At 31.7% G+C, this 19,386-nt stretch overlaps 4 protein-coding genes across 4 annotated transcripts; 2 read left to right on the plus strand and 2 right to left on the minus strand.

The window, feature by feature from the left end:
* Positions 1-465: 465 nt before the first annotated feature.
* On the minus strand, positions 466-14,963 carry LOC127289205 (phosphatidylinositol 4-kinase alpha). Its single transcript, XM_051317007.1, has 21 exons — positions 14,757-14,963; positions 13,532-13,922; positions 12,952-13,457; positions 12,545-12,863; positions 12,229-12,480; positions 11,947-12,145; positions 11,357-11,834; positions 10,928-11,280; positions 10,441-10,861; positions 10,263-10,370; positions 9,980-10,186; positions 9,625-9,898; positions 4,149-4,641; positions 3,937-4,072; positions 3,482-3,805; positions 3,118-3,405; positions 2,823-3,050; positions 2,409-2,755; positions 2,026-2,299; positions 1,441-1,847; positions 466-1,361 (listed from the first exon to the last, which is right to left on the minus strand). The coding sequence occupies exons 1-21, from the start codon at positions 14,844-14,846 to the stop codon at positions 1,136-1,138; spliced, it is 6,321 nt and encodes a 2,106-aa protein (XP_051172964.1). The 5' UTR covers positions 14,847-14,963; the 3' UTR covers positions 466-1,135.
* Positions 14,964-15,175: 212 nt separating this feature from the next.
* LOC127289490 (probable NADH dehydrogenase [ubiquinone] 1 alpha subcomplex subunit 12) lies at positions 15,176-16,381 on the plus strand. The gene is made up of 3 exons (XM_051317458.1): positions 15,176-15,382; positions 15,776-15,858; positions 16,031-16,381. Exons 1-3 carry the CDS (start codon positions 15,288-15,290, stop codon positions 16,270-16,272), a joined length of 420 nt encoding a protein of 139 aa, XP_051173415.1. The 5' UTR covers positions 15,176-15,287; the 3' UTR covers positions 16,273-16,381.
* Positions 16,379-17,393, minus strand: LOC127289500 (NADH dehydrogenase [ubiquinone] 1 alpha subcomplex subunit 7-like). The gene is made up of 3 exons (XM_051317468.1): positions 17,214-17,393; positions 16,731-16,915; positions 16,379-16,568 (listed from the first exon to the last, which is right to left on the minus strand). The coding sequence occupies exons 1-3, from the start codon at positions 17,280-17,282 to the stop codon at positions 16,511-16,513; spliced, it is 312 nt and encodes a 103-aa protein (XP_051173425.1). The 5' UTR covers positions 17,283-17,393; the 3' UTR covers positions 16,379-16,510.
* Positions 17,394-17,418: 25 nt separating this feature from the next.
* On the plus strand, positions 17,419-19,349 carry LOC127289370 (protein FAM50 homolog). Its single transcript, XM_051317280.1, has 4 exons — positions 17,419-17,577; positions 18,043-18,835; positions 18,909-19,021; positions 19,154-19,349. The coding sequence occupies exons 2-4, from the start codon at positions 18,050-18,052 to the stop codon at positions 19,272-19,274; spliced, it is 1,020 nt and encodes a 339-aa protein (XP_051173237.1). The 5' UTR covers positions 17,419-17,577; positions 18,043-18,049; the 3' UTR covers positions 19,275-19,349.
* The last annotated feature ends 37 nt before the right edge of the window (positions 19,350-19,386 follow it).

Genomic DNA, 19,386 nt, shown 5'->3' on the forward strand with positions numbered 1-19,386 from the left:
GTTTCACCTGATTTTGAACAAATAAATATTAAGGAAATACAATTAAAATTGCATGTTTTATAGAAAACCTTAATGTTAATTAATTAATAATTAATTGCTAAATAATAATAATACTATAGTGTAATCTTTTAAAATTAAAAATAAATGTTAATCAACAATCAAATTATAATAATAACCAATTCATAAATGTTAATTTTAAATTCAAAGACTAAATTGTTGATATCAACAATAATAAAAATTGTCAACCATTAATAATGTAATCTTTTAAAAATAAATATTTATAATAATAATTGATTGACTCAATTGAGACCGATTTAATTTTCAATCGGGTAGACCTTTTTCAGATTACCCAAGTGTGGGTGGCCGCACAACCTTTAGATTAATAATACATCTTAAGCTAATATATGGTATGTTCCTTCTTTTTATCGAGTGGAGACACGTGGAGACATTGAACAAAAGAAGGTATTGTACTGATAATAATTTATTAACTCGAAAATAAAACATTAACTTTAACAGCCATTTACTCGAAAACTTGTTTTCGCAACTTAGGTCCCTTTTAATTGTCTAGGTTACATAAATTTTACACCAATATTTAAGTATTTACATCTAAATACAGAAGGAAATTTCTATAGAATGTATACAGCATACGTGAATTGAAAAACTTAAATTAATGCAAATTAAGATCTAAACTGTAGCCATGAGTTAACAAATAAATATTAATTACATGTACGTAAAAAATCTAGAAAGATAAAAATTTGTTTAATTTAACAAAGTAGTGTTAAATTGTTGTTTCTTCCTTTATTTAACCCTGCAATAACATAATAATAATAATAATAATAACATGAAATAAAATTAAAGTTGAAATTTACAAACATTTCTAATGCTCCACTTAAAAATAATCATGTAACAAAGGACATTTACTTTTACGTCAAACAATAAACCGCTAAAGAATAGTAGCTTCTTTAAATTTTTTCACATAGACGTAAAAGAAAATATGATTTATTACGCCACTATTTTTAAAGGGGAATGTAAGAATTAATTTGATATAAATTTTTGTTTACCAATCACTGAAATAAATTTTACATACATACAAGATAATTTAGAAAGACTAACTTGAATAACTTTAAATGCATTTTTAATAGGGAATTTGATTTTGATAATACTGAATCATATCATATGCTTTAGTTCGGAAATTGATGTAACTGTTCCGTATAACGTTGAGCATAAAGATAGCAGCTTCACGGTCTGTAGATGTAGGTGCGAAACGGCTTCTTAATAATTTTATAGTCTGGCCTCTAAAGCAAGGCAATCCTGTGTCAAGCATTAACGAAACTAGCGATATTATTGCTTCTTGATAAGGCCTGCAAACACAAAATTCAAATAGAAGGTAACATAAATTACATTGCTTCTAATTATTATATATTCAAAAAAAAAACTAACCTGACAGCTAAAAATGCTTGTACGCAAAGTTCCATGAACCGTCGAAAAGGTGCAGCTTCCATTTTACCGCCCATTACCAATACCATTTCATCTGTTAATTTAATATCAGGTTCAAAACCTAAATTACCACCAGGAGAACTTTCAAACATAAATCCAAAATCGATGTGAATAATATGACCCTCATTGTCGATCATAATATTTCCATTGTGTCGATCTTTGATTTGAAGTAAATATGTGATGACGCTGTAGGCAGCCATTGATTTTATGAAATTTCGTCGCACGTTCTGAAATTCATTAGTTGTTTCATCACCATACTTTGTTATAAAGTATTCATATAATCCTCCATCCTGCCGACGACCAAGTTGATCTCTTGACTCTGCATTTGGAACACATTCTATCACACCACACTAGAAATAAAATTTAAATTATAACAATTATAACCCTGTCGGATTAGCTCAACCAATCTCTAACTGAATTTTATCAGGTTTCGTTCAAGTTTGATTCTAAACAAAATATTGCAACTAATTAGTGGCGGACTTAATTACGAGATAATGCAAATCAAAATTTTACATTAAAGTAACTTACACCAGGTGCTGTTGCAACAACTCTATATGGATATAAAAATAGATTAAGTCCCACTTTTTGAAATATATTTTTGAATATGCTGATAACTTGAAGAGCTAACATATCTTGTCTAACATCATCTCCAACTTTAAATATAGCAGCTTGCCAAGTTGAAATTCCTAAATTTTTGGTTTCCATCTTTGTGTTTGATGACACTGTCATTGCAATGTTTTCTAATTCATTGATTCCATAGCGTTGTACTTTGAAACGAGCAAGAAAAGGTGCTTTAGCAGCGCTGAAATAAAAAATTTTAATGATTTAATGAATGATGAGGAATTAGAAGTTGGTATTTTTTTTCCCAATTCCATTTTTTAATTTAATGATTTTTAATTTTGAAAACTTACCTTTGCATAGGCGTACCGCTGTTATAATCAATGTCAACAACCATTGCTTCAGGATTTGAAGGTAAATAACAGCCAGGTTGAACTTTAATTTCTCTTAAACATTGAAGACATGCTTGCTTTCTTTCTATTCCTTTCGGATATGGCCTAATTTCTCCAGAAATACTTGTTATTTTCTCGAAAAAGACAAATTCTCTTTCATAAAATTGTTTCGCAGGTCCCGAAAGAGCACCTAACAGACTTGTTACCAGAGAATCTAATGTGTCGTAAAGTATAGGATCCTTAATCTGCTTATCTTCATCTACGTACATATTTGTGTACATATTCCAAATTAACTGATGTGCTACGACCTAAAACATACAATTATTTTAAAAATGGTAAATTTTTTTATAGCAAGTGTAGACAAATTTCGCAAACCTGAGATCGTTTCGAAATTGTTTTGATGAACTCCGTAATATAACCCATTGAATCATGTCTTAACGCTTGAACAAGTTGAGGAATATAAAATAAAACTGCATCCGCAGGATAACTTCCTAACACTCTAACTGCGTACTGTGCTGAAATTGGATGATGAGGAAACTGTCTCGAAAAATAGGCTAAGGCTTGAATTGGTGATACTCTCGCCCATGATAACATGTAAACCAACTGTAAATAATATTTTTAAATTAAAATAATATTTATTATTCACAATTTACATAAATTGTAAACACACCTCAGGAGCGTCATTCAATAAAAGATCTGTTGTGACTAAGTATTGTAAAGCTTCGGGTACGTGCATCACAGCAACAGGACGAAGACGAACTAGTCGACAAACTTCCTTAACAATAGTTTCTGAATTTTTCAACCGAACAGGTAAAAAAACTGCCAGCACAGGACTAATATCCCAAGCCAGTCGAGTGTAATCTCGCCAACGTTCATTCATTGTTTTTAATCGCCATTCTGCTATACTTTGTTCCCCTTGCACTGCAAGATCTGGTCTATCTCCTGGATTTCGCCAAACCTATAAATTAAAGTCATAATTACAGTGTATGTATTGTTTACTATGATAATGTAATTCTGACTTTTCATTTACAAACCAGTAATAATTCTATTTCCACAGCCAAAAGTTCTAGAATAAGATTTCTCTTTTTGATATAATCTTTGACGAAAAAGTTTCCAGTAACAATACGTTTACTGCGATTACTGCGTTTACTGAGCGTGTTATTACTAGCTGAAAGAGGTATTGTATTTATCCATCCAGAAGTTGAAGATTTTCCTAAATCAGAATTACTCAACGTTGGAGAATTGATTAAGTCATTAGGTCCTCCAGTACTGGATGTATTGCCCATATGAGATCTAATGATTTCAAACTCTCCGTCGCCATTTGTCATCAGCAAATACTTTTTATCATTTTTTATTATCTATAGGAAAATAAAGCAATATAATTAAGTTATATCAATGTAGTTCCAACACAAAAAACAATGCTGTATAAAACAATCAAACAACATGATTGACAGTTTCCAAATCAAATGACCCATGCAAATTGCATTACCTGCCAAAAACGTCTAAGTGTTAAAATATCTTCTAGAAGTTGAACTGGTTCTTGAGTAGGACTTTGACGTTCACGACAAAAATAGTCTAAACAGTTACAGTAAATCCTTTCACGCAAGACATTTGTACTCAATGATCTAAATGAATTTATTAAAAATGTTTAATATTTTATATTTAATAACGTTTAAAATTAAAATGATAAGTTCTTCTCACCGTGATAATGTGTCGCCTTGTAGTAAAATTAATCCACAAGAAAGAAGTTTAAACCGAATTCCCACAGCTGCCACATGTCGATTTAAATGAGGTTCGTGTTTCTGAGACCCAACTGTCATTGGTAACGAACGATGTAGTAACATCGAAATCATTTCAACAGTTTCTTGACAGCAATACTTTGCTGTCTCTATAAGTTCCATTATAAAAGTTACCCAAATTTCATGAGGTTTAACGTCGGGTGGATTTGGACCAATTTTACATCCCTCATATACTGCCAGGGGACTTACTTCTTCTTCATCCTCAGAAAATATACCCATTCTTTTTTCTACTGTATATTGCCAAGCTGCAAGCATTTCCTGTAGGAAGCAAAGTTTTAGATCCGGACGAGCAGTGAAAATCCATTGCCAACAATCCACTGCAGTAGACATAGCGGTTTCTGTAAATAGTTTAACTTGGGACCAAGCAACTGTATGCAGCAATGGTCTATGTATTCCTAAAAAAATAAGAGAAATCCTTTAGCGGATGCTGAGCTACACTCAAATCAATTTCGGAAAAAATTTTGAAAAATTAAATTTTCGAGATAATCGCTCCGGAATACCATAACTGTCTTTAGCAAAAAGTAGCGAACAAAAAATGTATGGCGCACTTTTTGATTGGTCCAGCGGATGCTGAGCTACACTTAAATAAAATTCCGAAAAATTTTCGAAAAATTAAATTTTCGAGATAAGCGCTCCGGAATACCACCACAAAAATAGGGAAAAAGTTTCGAACAAAAAATGTATGGCGCACTTTTTGATTGGTCCAGCGGATGCTGAGCTACACTCAAATCATTTTCGGAAAAAATTTTGAAAAATTAAATTTTCGAGTTAATCGCTCCGGAATACCATAACTGTCTTTAGCAAAAAGTAGCGAACAAAAAATGTATGGGGCACTTTTTGATTGGTCCAGCGGATGCTGAGCTACAGTAAAAAACAAATTTGGAAAAATTTTCAAAAAATTAAATTCGCTAGATAACCGTTCGGGAATACCGCCATAGTGATTAGAAGAATGTTCTGAACAAAAAATGTATGGGGCACTTTTTGATTGGTCCAGCGGATGCTGAGCTACAGTAAAAAACAAATTTGGAAAAATTTTCAAAAAATTAAATTCGCTAGATAACCGTTCGGGAATACCGCCATAGTGATTAGAAGAATGTTCTGAACAAAAATGTATGGGGCACTTTTTGATTGGTCCAGCGGATGCTGAGCTACAGTAAAAAACAAATTTGGAAAAAATTACAAAAAATTAAATTTGCGAGATTATCGGTCGGGAATACCAACAATAAAATAGTCAAAAAGTTCCGAACAAAAAATGTATAGCGCACTTTTTGATTGGTCCAGCGGATGCTGAGCTACAGTAAAAAACAAATTTGGAAAAAATTACAAAAAATTAAATTTGCGAGATTATCGGTCGGGAATACCGCCATAGTGATTAGAAGAAAGTTCTGAACAAAAAATGTATGGCGCACTTTTTGATTGGTCCAGCGGATGCTGAGCTACAGTAAAAAACAAATTTGGAAAAAATTTAGAAAAATTAAATTCGCGAGATTATCGGTCGGGAATACCACCAATAAAATAGTCAAAAAGTTCCGAACAAAAAATGTATGGCGCACTTTTTGATTATTCCAGCGGATGCTGAGCTACACTTAAATAAAATTCCGAAAAATTTTCGAAAAATTAAATTTTCGAGATAAGCGCTCCGGAATACCACCACAAAAATAGGGAAAAAGTTTCGAACAAAAAATGTATGGGGCACTTTTTAATTGGTCCAGCGGATGCTGAGCTACAGTAAAAAACAAATTTGGAAAAATTTTCAAAAAATTAAATTCGCTAGATAATCGTTCGGGAATACCGCCATAGTGATTAGAAGAATGTTCTGAACAAAAAATGTATGGGGCACTTTTTAATTGGTCCAGCGGATGCTGAGCTACACTCAAAAATAATTTGGAAAAATTTTCAAAAAATTAAATTTGCAAGATAATCGTTCGGGAATACCGCCATAGTGATTAGAAGAAAGTTCTGAACAAAAAATGTATTGGGCACTTTTTGATTGGTCCAGCGGATGCTGAGCTACACTTAAATAAAATTCCGAAAAATTTTCGAAAAATTAAATTTTCGAGATAAGCGCTCCGGAATACCACCACAAAAATAGGGAAAAAGTTTCGAACAAAAAATGTATGGGGCACTTTTTGATTGGTCCAGCGGATGCTGAGCTACAGTAAAAAACAAATTTGGAAAAAATTTAGAAAAATTAAATTCGCGAGATTATCGGTCGGGAATACCACCAATAAAATAGTCAAAAAGTTCCGAACAAAAAATGTATGGCGCACTTTTTGATTATTCCAGCGGATGCTGAGCTACACTTAAATAAAATTCCGAAAAATTTTCGAAAAATTAAATTTTCGAGATAAGCGCTCCGGAATACCACCACAAAAAAAGGGAAAAAGTTTCGAACAAAAAATGTATGGCGCACTTTTTGATTGGTCCAGCGGATGCTGAGCTACACTCAAATCAATTTCGGAAAAAATTTTGAAAAATTAAATTTTCGAGTTAATCGCTCCGGATTACCATAACTGTCTTTAGCAAAAAGTAGCGAACAAAAAATGTATGGGGCACTTTTTGATTAGTCCAGCGGATGCTGAGCTACAGTAAAAAACAAATTTGGAAAAATTTTCAAAAAATTAAATTCGCTAGATAATCGTTCGGGAATACCGCCATAGTGATTAGAAGAATGTTCTGAACAAAAAATGTATGGGGCACTTTTTGATTGGTACAGCGGATGCTGAGCTACACTTAAATAAAATTCCGAAAAATTTTCGAAAAATTAAATTTTCGAGATAAGCGCTCCGGAATACCACCACAAAAATAGGGAAAAAGTTTCGAACAAAAAATGTATGGCGCACTTTTTAATTGGTCCAGCGGATGCTGAGCTACACTCAAATCAATTTCGGGAAAAATTTTGAAAAATTAAATTTTCGAGTTAATCGCTCCGGAATACCATAACTGTCTTTAGCAAAAAGTAGCGAACAAAAAATGTATGGGGCACTTTTTGATTGGTCCAGCGGATACTGAGCTACAGTAAAAAACAAATTTGGAAAAATTTTCAAAAAATTAAATTCGCGAGATTATCGGTCGGGAATACCACCAATAAAATAGTCAAAAAGTTCCGAACAAAAAATGTATGGCGCACTTTTTGATTATTCCAGCGGATGCTGAGCTACACTTAAATAAAATTCCGAAAAATTATCGAAAAATTAAATTTTCGAGATAAGCGCTCCGGAATACCACCACAAAAATAGGGAAAAAGTTTCGAACAAAAAATGTATGGCGCACTTTTTAATTGGTCCAGCGGATGCTGAGCTACACTCAAATCAATTTCGGAAAAAATTTTGAAAAATTAAATTTTCGAGTTAATCGCTCCGGAATACCATAACTGTCTTTAGCAAAAAGTAGCGAACAAAAAATGTATAGGGCACTTTTTGATTGGTCCAGCGGATGCTGAGCTACAGTAAAAAACAAATTTGGAAAAATTTTCAAAAATTTAAATTCGCTAGATAATCGTTCGGGAATACCGCCATAGTGATTAGAAGAATGTTCTGAACAAAAAATGTATTGCGCACTTTTTGATTGGTCCAGCGGATGCTGAGCTACACTCAAATCAATTTCGGAAAAAATTTTGAAAAATTAAATTTTCGAGTTAATCGCTCCGGAATACCATATCTGTCTTTAGCAAAAAGTAGCGAACAAAAAATGTATGGGGCACTTTTTGATCGGTCCAGCGGATGCTGAGCTACAGTAAAAAAGAAATTTGGAAAAAATTACAAAAAATTAAATTTGCGAGATTATCGGTCGGGAATACCGCCATAGTGATTAGAAGAAAGTTCTGAACAAAAAATGTATGGCGCACTTTTTGATTGGTCCAGCGGATGCTGAGCTACACTCAAAAATAATTTGGAAAAATTTTCAAAAAATTAAATTTGCAAGATAATCGTTCGGGAATACCGCCATAGTGATTAGAAGAAAGTTCTGAACAAAAAATGTATTGGGCACTTTTTGATTGGTCCAGCGGATGCTGAGCTACATTAAAAAACAAATTTGGAAAAATTTTCAAAAAATTAAATTCGCTAGATAATCGTTCGGGAATACCACCAGAGTGATTAGAAGAAAGTTCTGAACAAAAAATGTATGGCGCACTTTTTGATTGGTCCAGCGGATGCTGAGCTACAGTAAAAAACAAATTTGGAAAAATTTTCAAAAAATTAAATTTTCGAGATAAGCGCTCCGGAATACCACCACAAAAATAGGGAAAAAGTTTCGAACAAAAAATGTATGGTGCACTTTTTAATTGGTCCAGCGGATGCTGAGCTACACTCAAAAATAATTTGGAAAAATTTTCAAAAAATTAAATTTGCAAGATAATCGTTCGGGAATACCGCCATAGTGATTAGAAGAAAGTTCTGAACAAAAAATGTATTGGGCACTTTTTGATTGGTCCAGCGGATGCTGAGCTACATTAAAAAACAAATTTGGAAAAATTTTCAAAAAATTAAATTCGCTAGATAATCGTTCGGGAATACCACCAGAGTGATTAGAAGAAAGTTCTGAACAAAAAATGTATGGCGCACTTTTTGATTGGTCCAGCGGATGCTGAGCTACAGTAAAAAACAAATTTGGAAAAATTTTCAAAAAATTAAATTTTCGAGATAAGCGCTCCGGAATACCACCACAAAAATAGGGAAAAAGTTTCGAACAAAAAATGTATGGTGCACTTTTTAATTGGTCCAGCGGATGCTGAGCTACACTCAAATCAATTTCGGAAAAAATTTTGAAAAATTAAATTTTCGAGTTAATCGCTCCGGAATACCATAACTGTCTTTAGCAAAAAGTAGCGAACAAAAAATGTATGGCGCACTTTTTGATTGGTCCAGCGGATGCTGAGCTACAGTAAAAAACAAATTTGGAAAAATTTTCAGAAAATTAAATTCTCTAGATAATCGTTCGGGAATACCGCCATAGTGATTAGAAGAAAGTTCTGAACAAAAAATGTATGGCGCACTTTTTGATTGGTCCAGCGGATGCTGAGCTACAGTAAAAAACAAATTTGGAAAAATTTTCAAAAAATTAAATTTTCGAGATAAGCGCTCCGGAATACCACCACAAAAATAGGGAAAAAGTTTCGAACAAAAAATGTATGGTGCACTTTTTAATTGGTCCAGCGGATGCTGAGCTACACTCAAATCAATTTCGGAAAAAATTTTGAAAAATTAAATTTTCGAGTTAATCGCTCCGGAATACCATAACTGTCTTTAGCAAAAAGTAGCGAACAAAAAATGTATGGGGCACTTTTTGATTGGTCCAGCGCAACGTCAAGTACGAAAGGAATTAAAAAATATTACAAAATGTAAATGTACAATATATTGAGATTGCACAATAAATACCTGAGATGGAAATTAGAAGAGAAGTAGTCCTCCAAAGGGCACTTCTATGTTCTTTATCATTTCCTTCCTGGCAAGCTTTTGAGACAGCATCAATTAATCGATCGGCAACTATATTCTGACCTACATGATTTGTTTCATTTGGAGATTGTGATTTATCCTCAGCGAGATTAAGCATTCCTGCAACTTCTCCCGCATACCAAGAACGTGTTGACATCATCGACAGAAGCCGAGAACTAGCACCTTTTGCTCGAGCCCTCTTATCTAAAGTACTAGTCTATAATTCCAGAAAATATTATTTTAAATTTTAATTAACTTTAAAAATAACATTATGATGTAAACAATCTAAACATCTTACTAGGACAGTGGTAGTCGTTGGAAGTGCAAGGTCAACAAATTCAAGAATGGAATCAGCTGCCATTGCATAACTCGCATAGCCACTTGTGCCGGAAGCAGGAATACGATTGATATACTCTTGTAAATGTGAGCGTGTTGCATGTGGTGCCCATTTCATTGCTTCCTGCACGATTTCTTTGCATCTTGCAGTAAAATCTTTTACAATATTCTATAAACAATTAAGTTAATTTTACATTAGATCGCGTACAGAAAAAAATTAATTTTATTAGATATGAAAATGATACCTCTCGAGCATCAACAGTTTCCATTAATTGAATGCTATAAAGTGTGCCGGGTATTTGTAATTCTGGGGTTTCTTCATTTGGGTCCAAATGAAGAGAATAAGATAAAACCTATAAAATATTATTATAAGTAACCATTGTTAGTAACATTAATCACTAAATTACTATGTAATATTTTTACCAGTAAAATGTCTAACATCGTCCATAAAACTTTACAATTCCAAAGAAGATGAGGAAACGTATCTATTAGAGCACTTAAATACTTGTCAGCAACTCGTCTAATTTGCTTATGAATATGATTGAAGTATACCAAAAGAAATTTTGCATGATTTTCTAATTGCCGCTCTCGTTTCTCGTCTTTTGGTTTACGATGCATAACATCTTTAAATTTTGTGAATACGGCGTCTCCAACACAGCAAATACACAACCACATTCCACTTTTATCTTTCAACAACGCAGCATCACTAAGATACTCCATAATAGGTTGTAAACTTGGTTCGGGACTATTCTCCACTCTCAGTGTCTCTAACCAGTAAACTGATAAAAGATAAGTGCACTGAGCAAACTGTAACTTCGCAACATACGGAGTAATATCGCTTGATCTGTAAAACATTAAGATTAGAATCATCTGTTACATTAGGCGTTACAAGTTGCACAATTTTTCGTACCTGCTACTCATTTTAAGTATTTGACTTCGTAACTCCTGAAGTTCGTTTTGTGAAACACTATCATTTCTGACGACAGATGTAAACTGAAGTTCACGCATTTCGACCCTTGAACTTATTTGAAACACAAGATATGGAGACTTTATAGCAATGTCCTTAATTCCTATATACCAATCTCGAGGCCGCATTCCACTTGAAGAATCTGACACAAATCCCATCACAACACAGTATAACCAAAAATCCTTGAAAATTTTTAACATTCGTGGACGTGGATTTCTAATGGGAGGCAATCTTCGAACTAAAATTGCTATAACGGGTATTAAAATTCCCATTCCAGCTGAACAACTTGAAGTTTTCTGTTACGAAATTAAATTAATAAGACTTTAAATAGTAACTAAAATTCTAATTAAAATAAGTAATTTGTTTTAGTACCGTAGCAGTAGCTACATTATTTGTAGATTTATCGATTGTCCTTTTCGGTTCAAGGCCCAACTGTACAAAAAGTTCTAAAAGACGAAGAAGTAAGTCATCCAACTCGGACTCTCCCTGTATATTCGCAGCAATATTAGCGAGGGCATTGGTGACTGCAGAAGAGACATGTAAATATTTCTGACGATCATCTGTTGGTACAAGGGACATCCAAAACATTCGCATAATTTCCTCATAAACCTGTGATATTGATTCTTTCTCATTTCCTTCACCTGTTCCACATTTGGCAATAACCATACAACCTAACTGATTTACAATCAAAGCGTCTAAACCACTCTGTTTTCGACAAAATCGCTGCTGGAAAAATTGTAATATTGTCCGAGTAGTCTTTGGTTTATCTTTAAGAGCGACTGCAACATGTCCTAACATTATCACAATATTCGTAGAGATTAATTCATTTGTTATCTGTTTATCGTTTTCACTGAAAAAAAGTAATATTTAATATTTTTATATTCTTGTTTACGAAAGAAGTAATGTAAAATTTAAAAATGGAAAAAAAATTATAAAAAATTTAGTCAATTAAAAATATCTACCTTTCGCTTTTTTCTGCAGTAAAAAGTCTATTTGAAACACTTGCCACTAAAGCAGGGACACAGTCCGGATCAACTGAATGTGCAGCTTCAAGAGCAACACATAGATTCCTAATAGCTGAGTCTCGCAATGTTTCAAATGCCATTTCAGTTAAGGAAGAAGTTTGTTTTATGTTAGTTTCTCTCATCTCGTTATCTTGCACTAATTAATAAAGCAGTTATGAAATAATAAATGAAGATCCAATTTTATGATATACGGTAATAAGAAGATAATGCATTACTTACATGTAACTTTAAATTTATTTTTAATATCACGTTCTTTAAATTGCCGATAAAGTTTGAGGAGAATTGGCGAAGGTGTCACGAGGAAATCACGTAAATTATATATGGAAGTAGTTGCAATGTTAGGAAACTTTTGCGCAAGTTTACCTAAACCGTCCAAGCAGACCATTAATAGTGGCATATGTGCAAGAACTAATTTGTGGCTATAGTTTGAATAAATTTTTTCCGTTAATCGGCTACAGAGACTATCAGCTCCTGTAAAAAATAATAAAATATTTATTGGGAATCATAATATGTATATTAAACTATAATAACTTACCTGTTTCGTCACCAATAGCCCAAACCAAAATGTCAACACATGCAGAATTTGCCATTACATTCATTTTGAACCTATTAACTGATTTGTAATCTATATCCATCAACTCGCGATCAGTTGTATCATATTGCTGGCGTGATTGTAGTTCAGTTTGTCCGGAAAGAAATAAACCCTTCATAAATTCTTGTACATCTCGTGTAAATGGAATTGGTAAATCTCTTTGACCTTGTAATAGTTCTCGTAAAAGCGCTACCATAACTAAGTTCATTGTTTCACTGAAGGATTTGTATGGGAAAATTTGTACTGCTCCAGAACTGTAGACCTAAAATTTGAGTGATTATTAGAATTAAAGTATAAAGAAACTGTAATGTAACTTTTACTATAATTTATAAATAACTTTGAAAAATTACCTGCTGTGCCTCTTCATCAAGAAAAGCCAAAGTATCTTTCATAAGGAGTTTCTTGGCCAATGCAAGTACACTTTGTAAATGTACAATACTCAATTGTAAATTTGTTCTCGTATAAGGACTTTCATTTTGTCGTATTTGAGGAAACTGATTAAAACTGGAACCATATTTATGAAAAAAGTAACTGCTTGGATCATATGGCACCGATGAATAAGATTGCAATGAAGGACGACTATCATAATCGTTGGTGGATAACGAAACTGCAGCATTTTCCATGGGAATATTAATATTTAAATTGCCACTTAAAGAACGAGGAATAATGGGCTGAAAATTAGAGCAGTGAGTACTTTTTTTATTGCTTAAATTATTAGCGTCGGATATATTTGCAGATACTGGTGGCTTTGGACGAGGAAATAGACGACAGAGTAATGGAGGGTCTAAAAACATAAATCTTCCCATCGAACGTGCCAATCCAATTAATACGGGAACTAGACATTTGCATAAGAGTACTGAAAAAAATAATTATTTAATTAACTATTATTCAGGTATAAGGAATGTAATAATAAAAATCTTAAAATCTTACTTTTAGCCTGTAGTCCTCTACCATTATTTTGAAGGCTACTACCTCGAATAAGGTTTGTTAAAACAGCTAATATTTCAACTTGAGTGGCGATAATTTCTTCTCTTGCAGTTTCACATCTTGCAGCAATATCACTTAGTAATGTATTCAAGCAAAAACTAAAACGCTCAGCAACGGGAACTCGTTCTATTCTATTGTAAATTATTTCGTCCAACCATACAGCTTTAGGAAGGCCACGCAAAAGTCGTAATAAATAAGGTAAAATTCGGTCGCGATGCTGCAGTCCCGATTCGAGGAAGTAAATTCCAAGTGCAATCGTTGCATCTTGTCCCCTTTGATCCAATCGAAAGACACCAGAACTCTCTTGGGGGCATCGTTTATAGAGTGCATTGACCTGAAATTAAATATGAATTGTCTGAGTTAGTATTAGAATAAAAACATTTTTTTCCATTTAAAAAATGAATATTCTCTGCGTAAGTTTTTTATAAATGAAAGCAATAAATTTTAACACACTCATTGTAGAACATACATCCTATTATTAGAACATAAGAGATCAGGATTCTTCTCAAACAATTAAAATGATATCGTGCAAGTAAAACATTTATGTAACTTATAACATTAAGAAATCTGTATTACATAATGAGAGTATTAGACATACATGATTTCAGGTACTGCTACACAATTAAACGTGTCAAAAAAAATGTTGCCCTATAATTGTTTTATTTTCTAACCGATTTTTATTCAGTTGCGATATTAAACTACGTAATTTTTAAATAAATAGAATGGAAATAATAATTAATTAACAATAATCAATAATATGTCGTATCGTATCATTATGATACTAGTATAATAAATATATTATAATAATATTGAATAGATTCTTCCAGAAATCGTTGTTCAGCTATTATTGATGATTACAATGAGCCTACATTATTTTATTAAAATCTATACATTATATGTCAGTATTATTTAGAATTTAATATTATAACCTACAATTAAAAATTTAGTTGTGCATCATTTTATTTTAATCACACTTTTAATTGTAGTTCGTTTTGGTGACGTGACAATAACAAAAAATGATAATTATCCTATCAAATGTAAAATATATATTAATAATCAACTTATCAATTAGTTGAATTACCCAAAGACCTGAGAAAATAATTGATGTATATTATTTAAAAATTAAGTAGACTTTAACTTATAGAATAAACCAATTTAATTATCATACTTTTTCCCAAGGTGTAGGTGTTATTCCTGCTAAAGATCTGGCCAAATGTTGAACTGTTTTTGAAAAGAAAAACTTCTCATCTTCTGACATAATTTCTCCTCTGCTGTTTTAACAGCAGACGACAAGTATTAACTGTCAAGAAAATTCAGGATTCAACCATGATCCAACTACAAAAGTTACATCATCACTCACGAAAAAAATGTTGGTGCATCAGATGCGCATTCTATGGTTGAAGTGTTGTACTATTAGTTAAGAGCAATTGTAACCGCACCCTACTCTAGTAAAAATTTAGTGACTGTATTTTTTAAAATGAAAGTTACTATAAAGTTACTAAATTTTCACTAAAGCAGGATGCGGTAGTTGACGAATCAATGTGATTTCACCTTTAGAAAAATGCGCGCGCATGGTTTCGATAATGCATTTTGTTCATGTCGATAAAAAAGTTGTAAAAGCAGCTTTTTGTTGGATAATGCTCTAGCAAATCTTTATGTCTTCTACGTCCATATTCTTGTTTTTTACTTGAAATTAAAAATGGAAAAATTTTTGGGTATTGATAAACTACAAACATTAATTCGTACAATTCGTATGCATGGAGGCGTTTTGGCATCTATTCGTACGTTGTTTAGGTATTTAAACAATAATTTATAAATTAATTTTATAATTCTTAATTAAATTTTTCTGTAAGATCTCAGTTGTAGATATACAAAAATACATCAAAAAGGAGACTGATAAAAAAATATGAAAAAATTTAATTTTTCAGGCTTATGTTATTGAAAGGCGTTGTGATATAAACAACTAAAAGTCTTCTGTACAATGAAATAAAATAGAAATAATTATAAACTTGTAAACAATGTTTTTTATAAAGTATAGCCAATTTTCGTAGACATTTGTAGATTATTCAGGCTTAGAATAAAATATATTTTAATTTTGACAAGAGAAAATGGGAAAAACTAGGAACTAACCTATGAACAAAATTAGTGAACACCTTGGCTTTGTTTAATTATTGCTTTATTTTATAGGATCGATGATTTGCCAATTGGAACGTTAATTGGTGAAGACAAATATGGAAATAAATATTACGAAAATCCCGCATATTTTTATGGTGAGAATATTTTTAATTATTATGGGAAGACTGAAGCTTATTGAATAAATGTTTGCTTTTTGTTAAAACTTTTTATTTTATTTAATTTTATGACTGATACCGTTTTTTAGAATTTTGTTATTTATTGGCAGAACAGTGATCTAGAGACAAATTGTTGATTTTTGCATTTTAGGTCGAAACCGATGGGTAGTGTATTCTGAAAAAGTAGGACTAAATTATGATGGCTCTCAAGTACCGGCAGAATGGTTTGGTTGGTTGCACTATAAAACCGATTTACCACCACATTTAGATCCCACACGACCTAAATACAAATGGATGTCTGATCATACTCCTAACTTATCTGGGACGAGTAAAGCCTACATGCCGTACAGTACAACTCGGACTAAAATTGAAGGCTGGCAACCACCAAAATAATTAATTATACAAATATAATTAAGAAATGTAGTTTTATTATATTAAAATTATCTTAACTTGATATTGTAATTTATGAAAATGATTGTAAATATATTATATGCACATATTAGTCTATGTTAACATTTATTCACATATATAAATAGTTGTCTCTGTTGCATTAAATGTAACATAAATACTAGTTAATAAACTATACATTACATCATTTACTACACATTAAATTAAAACACTTTTAATGGAACTAAGCTGGCAGATATGCCTTGCCTGGAGTAAGAGCTTTGGTTGCTTTCTCTTGTTCCCTGCAATCAATAATAAATATTATAAAACAAGGGAAAGAATTTCAACTTTGTACAAAATTAAAATAACTAGGAGTTTACATTACTTTATATCTCGTCAAAAAAACAACAGATTTACATGATCCAAAATAAATTGAAGATGATGGTCTAGGCTCAGTTACTTACCCTGCTGTTATCTGCTTTACAGTGGCTGATGAAATTACAAGAGGAGGTTCGACTTCACGTCTTGCATCGCGTGTAAAGTAATAAATTTTTGATGTTTTATGAAAGGGTCCTCCAGGTAAATCAGGCGGTGGTTGAGTTCTAGCTGCTTGATCATCTGCGTATCTTAGTGCATTTCGATGTTGCCTCTAAAAATAGAGTAAAATAACTATTTTATTAAATTCAATAATTATACATTGTAAAGTGAACAATTGACAATAAAAGACTTGTTCTCAACTTTAATAAAACTTAAGATATGGTGATTTAATTTGGCAAAACGTTTAAACGTCGACTTTGCGTATAACCTATTCGCCAGGGAAAACAGCCTTACTTAAATAATATATTCTTAGTTGTTTTTTTTAAATATGTAATATATCCTAACTTTATTTTATTCAAAGAATGTTACGACATCTGAACTTGACAATATTTAGATAAAAATATACTCACTCCTCTCAATATTACTCGTATACCATCTATTATAGGAGTTACAGTACGATGTTCTACTACACGACCCATTTTTTAAAAAATATTTAATAACACATATACATCCTTTTTTTCGTTTTTAAAAGACACTCTACAAATGAAATAAACTAAATTCTCCTTTTTTTGTGATAAAAAGTTAAGGCCGACGCACAATAGCTACGTGAAGTCAAACAATTGTGCGTTGGCCTTCATGAACCAAGTTCGTGAATCGATTGTGCGTTAACCCTAAAGAAGAGAACATCAACATAGAAATAATAAAAAAAATAATATTCACAAATAATTATATTCAAGAATAATAAATTAATAACTATTAGTTTTTATATATACTGTAAGTATCAGTTTAATTGTGAATCTTATTTAGTGTTTTGAGTATTTTTGAAAGATGTATTCTTTTATTAAAATATAGGTTAAAAATCATAGAGGTTTCTTCTGCTATTATTAATTCCTATTTGTAACTAAATAATTTAATCTTGTCAACTGTCATTGATTACAATAAAAGGGTAATCAATTATGTAGGTTTAGATAAAATTGCTCAGTATCATTTCTTTGTTTATAAATAAATTACCTCATTCTTATGAAAAAAAATAGATGACTGTTTTGAGTGATGTAGATGTCAACAATTTATATGAACATGAAGTGACCTAGGTCAAGTTTTGTATTAGAGAAAAAAATTTAATTTTTATTATTTAAACTCATGATAATGAAAAATTACAATGTTTTATTAAATAAGTTAATTAACCATTGTAATTATTATTTATTGTAATTGAATCATTAAATGCTTAATTTTTTCTAGAGGAAAAATGGCACATTATAAAGGAGCAGCAAGTGAAGCTGGGCGAGCAATGCAATTAATGAAAAAACGTGAGATTGCACAACAGGAAATTGAATATCGAAAGAAAAAAATTGAAGATGATCTTAAAATTCATAATATTGAAAATAAATTCGCGACACATTATAATGCTGTTGAACAGCAACTTAAGTCAACTACTATTGGCCTCGTTACTTTGAATGAGATGAAAGCTAAACAGGAAAATATCGTCAGAGAAAGAGAGAGAAAGCTTGCTCAAAAGGAGAGGGAGAAAGAAAAGGAAAAAGAAGAAGCTCTAGTTGCTAAACAATTGGAAAAAAGTAAGCAAAAAAAACAAATTCAAGCTCTATCATTCAATCCTGATGATGATGATGATGATGATCATGATGAAGATTTTGAAGATGATGAATGTGAACCGAAAATAAAGAAAATTAAAAAAAATCCTGACGTAGATACAAGTTTTTTACCCGACAGAGAAAGAGAAGAAGAAGAAAACCGATTAAGAGAAGAATTAAGACAAGAATGGGCAACAAAACAACAGGCTCTTAAAGAAGAAGAAATTGAAATTATTTTTAGTTATTGGGATGGCTCTGGGCATAGACGCAGTGTTACAATGAAAAAAGGAAATTCCATTTACCAACTACTACAGAGATGTTTAGAAGTTCTGAAAAAAGAATTTAGCGAATTGAAGACAATAATGGCTGATCAATTAATGTATGTAAAAGAAGATTTGATTCTTCCACATCATTATACTTTCTACGATTTTATAGTTGCAAAAGTAAGTTGAGAATTAACTTTCTAAATAACTATTCTAATTTGCATTATATAAAGTGAAAATTTTATATCTATAGGCTAGAGGCAAAAGTGGACCTTTATTTACCTTTGATGTACATGATGATGTTCGAGTATTACATGATGCTTCAATTGAAACAGAAGAATCACATGCTGGAAAAGTCTTATTACGGTTGGTAGATATTCATTTATTTATTCTTTATTCTCTCTTATTTTTTTTAATTCTAATTTAGATTTATCTTTTGAAATAAAATTCCATTCAAAAAGGCAGATTATGTAACTAGGATTATTTTATTTTTTACAGATCTTGGTATGAGAGAAACAAGCATATATTTCCTGCAAGCAGATGGGAACCTTTTGATCCAACTAAAACCTACGATAAATATACTGTATCTGATAAAAGTAAAAAGAAAGAAAAGATGTAACAGCAAGTGTATTCAAAAATTAAAATGCAATGTAATAAATACCTTACTTTTAAATACTTTTATTAAATATTAAAATGTCTTTTTAATTTAATTTAATATACTTTTTGAATAA

The sequence above is a fragment of the Leptopilina boulardi genome, unplaced genomic scaffold, assembly GCF_019393585.1.
Source record: "Leptopilina boulardi isolate dan_hultmark-lab unplaced genomic scaffold, ZJU_Lbou_2.1 LbouV2_123, whole genome shotgun sequence".
In the NCBI taxonomy this organism is placed as follows: Eukaryota; Metazoa; Arthropoda; class Insecta; order Hymenoptera; family Figitidae; genus Leptopilina; species Leptopilina boulardi.

What these genes read in the sequence shown, in the direction of transcription:
- LOC127289205 (XM_051317007.1), bottom strand. Translation starts at nt 14,846, where the DNA reads ATGTCAGAAGATGAGAAGTTTTTCTTTTCAAAAACAGTTCAACATTTG. An exon ending in ACTGCAGAAAAAAGCGAAAG is followed by an intron (nt 11,835 to 11,946) that starts GTAGATATTTTT and finishes ACTTTTTTTCAG; the next exon opens with TGAAAACGATAAACAGATAA. An exon ending in TGGAAATAGAATTATTACTG is followed by an intron (nt 3,406 to 3,481) that starts GTTTGTAAATGA and finishes TTTAATTTATAG; the next exon opens with GTTTGGCGAAATCCAGGAGA.
- LOC127289490 (XM_051317458.1), top strand. Translation starts at nt 15,288, where the DNA reads ATGGAAAAATTTTTGGGTATTGATAAACTACAAACATTAATTCGTACA. An exon ending in TCTATTCGTACGTTGTTTAG is followed by an intron (nt 15,383 to 15,775) that starts GTATTTAAACAA and finishes TTTATTTTATAG; the next exon opens with GATCGATGATTTGCCAATTG. An exon ending in AAATCCCGCATATTTTTATG is followed by an intron (nt 15,859 to 16,030) that starts GTGAGAATATTT and finishes TTTGCATTTTAG; the next exon opens with GTCGAAACCGATGGGTAGTG.
- LOC127289500 (XM_051317468.1), bottom strand. Translation starts at nt 17,282, where the DNA reads ATGGGTCGTGTAGTAGAACATCGTACTGTAACTCCTATAATAGATGGT. An exon ending in TACGAGTAATATTGAGAGGA is followed by an intron (nt 16,916 to 17,213) that starts GTGAGTATATTT and finishes CTCTATTTTTAG; the next exon opens with AGGCAACATCGAAATGCACT. An exon ending in GTAAAGCAGATAACAGCAGG is followed by an intron (nt 16,569 to 16,730) that starts GTAAGTAACTGA and finishes TATTGATTGCAG; the next exon opens with GGAACAAGAGAAAGCAACCA.
- LOC127289370 (XM_051317280.1), top strand. Translation starts at nt 18,050, where the DNA reads ATGGCACATTATAAAGGAGCAGCAAGTGAAGCTGGGCGAGCAATGCAA. An exon ending in ACGATTTTATAGTTGCAAAA is followed by an intron (nt 18,836 to 18,908) that starts GTAAGTTGAGAA and finishes TTATATCTATAG; the next exon opens with GCTAGAGGCAAAAGTGGACC. An exon ending in GCTGGAAAAGTCTTATTACG is followed by an intron (nt 19,022 to 19,153) that starts GTTGGTAGATAT and finishes TATTTTTTACAG; the next exon opens with ATCTTGGTATGAGAGAAACA.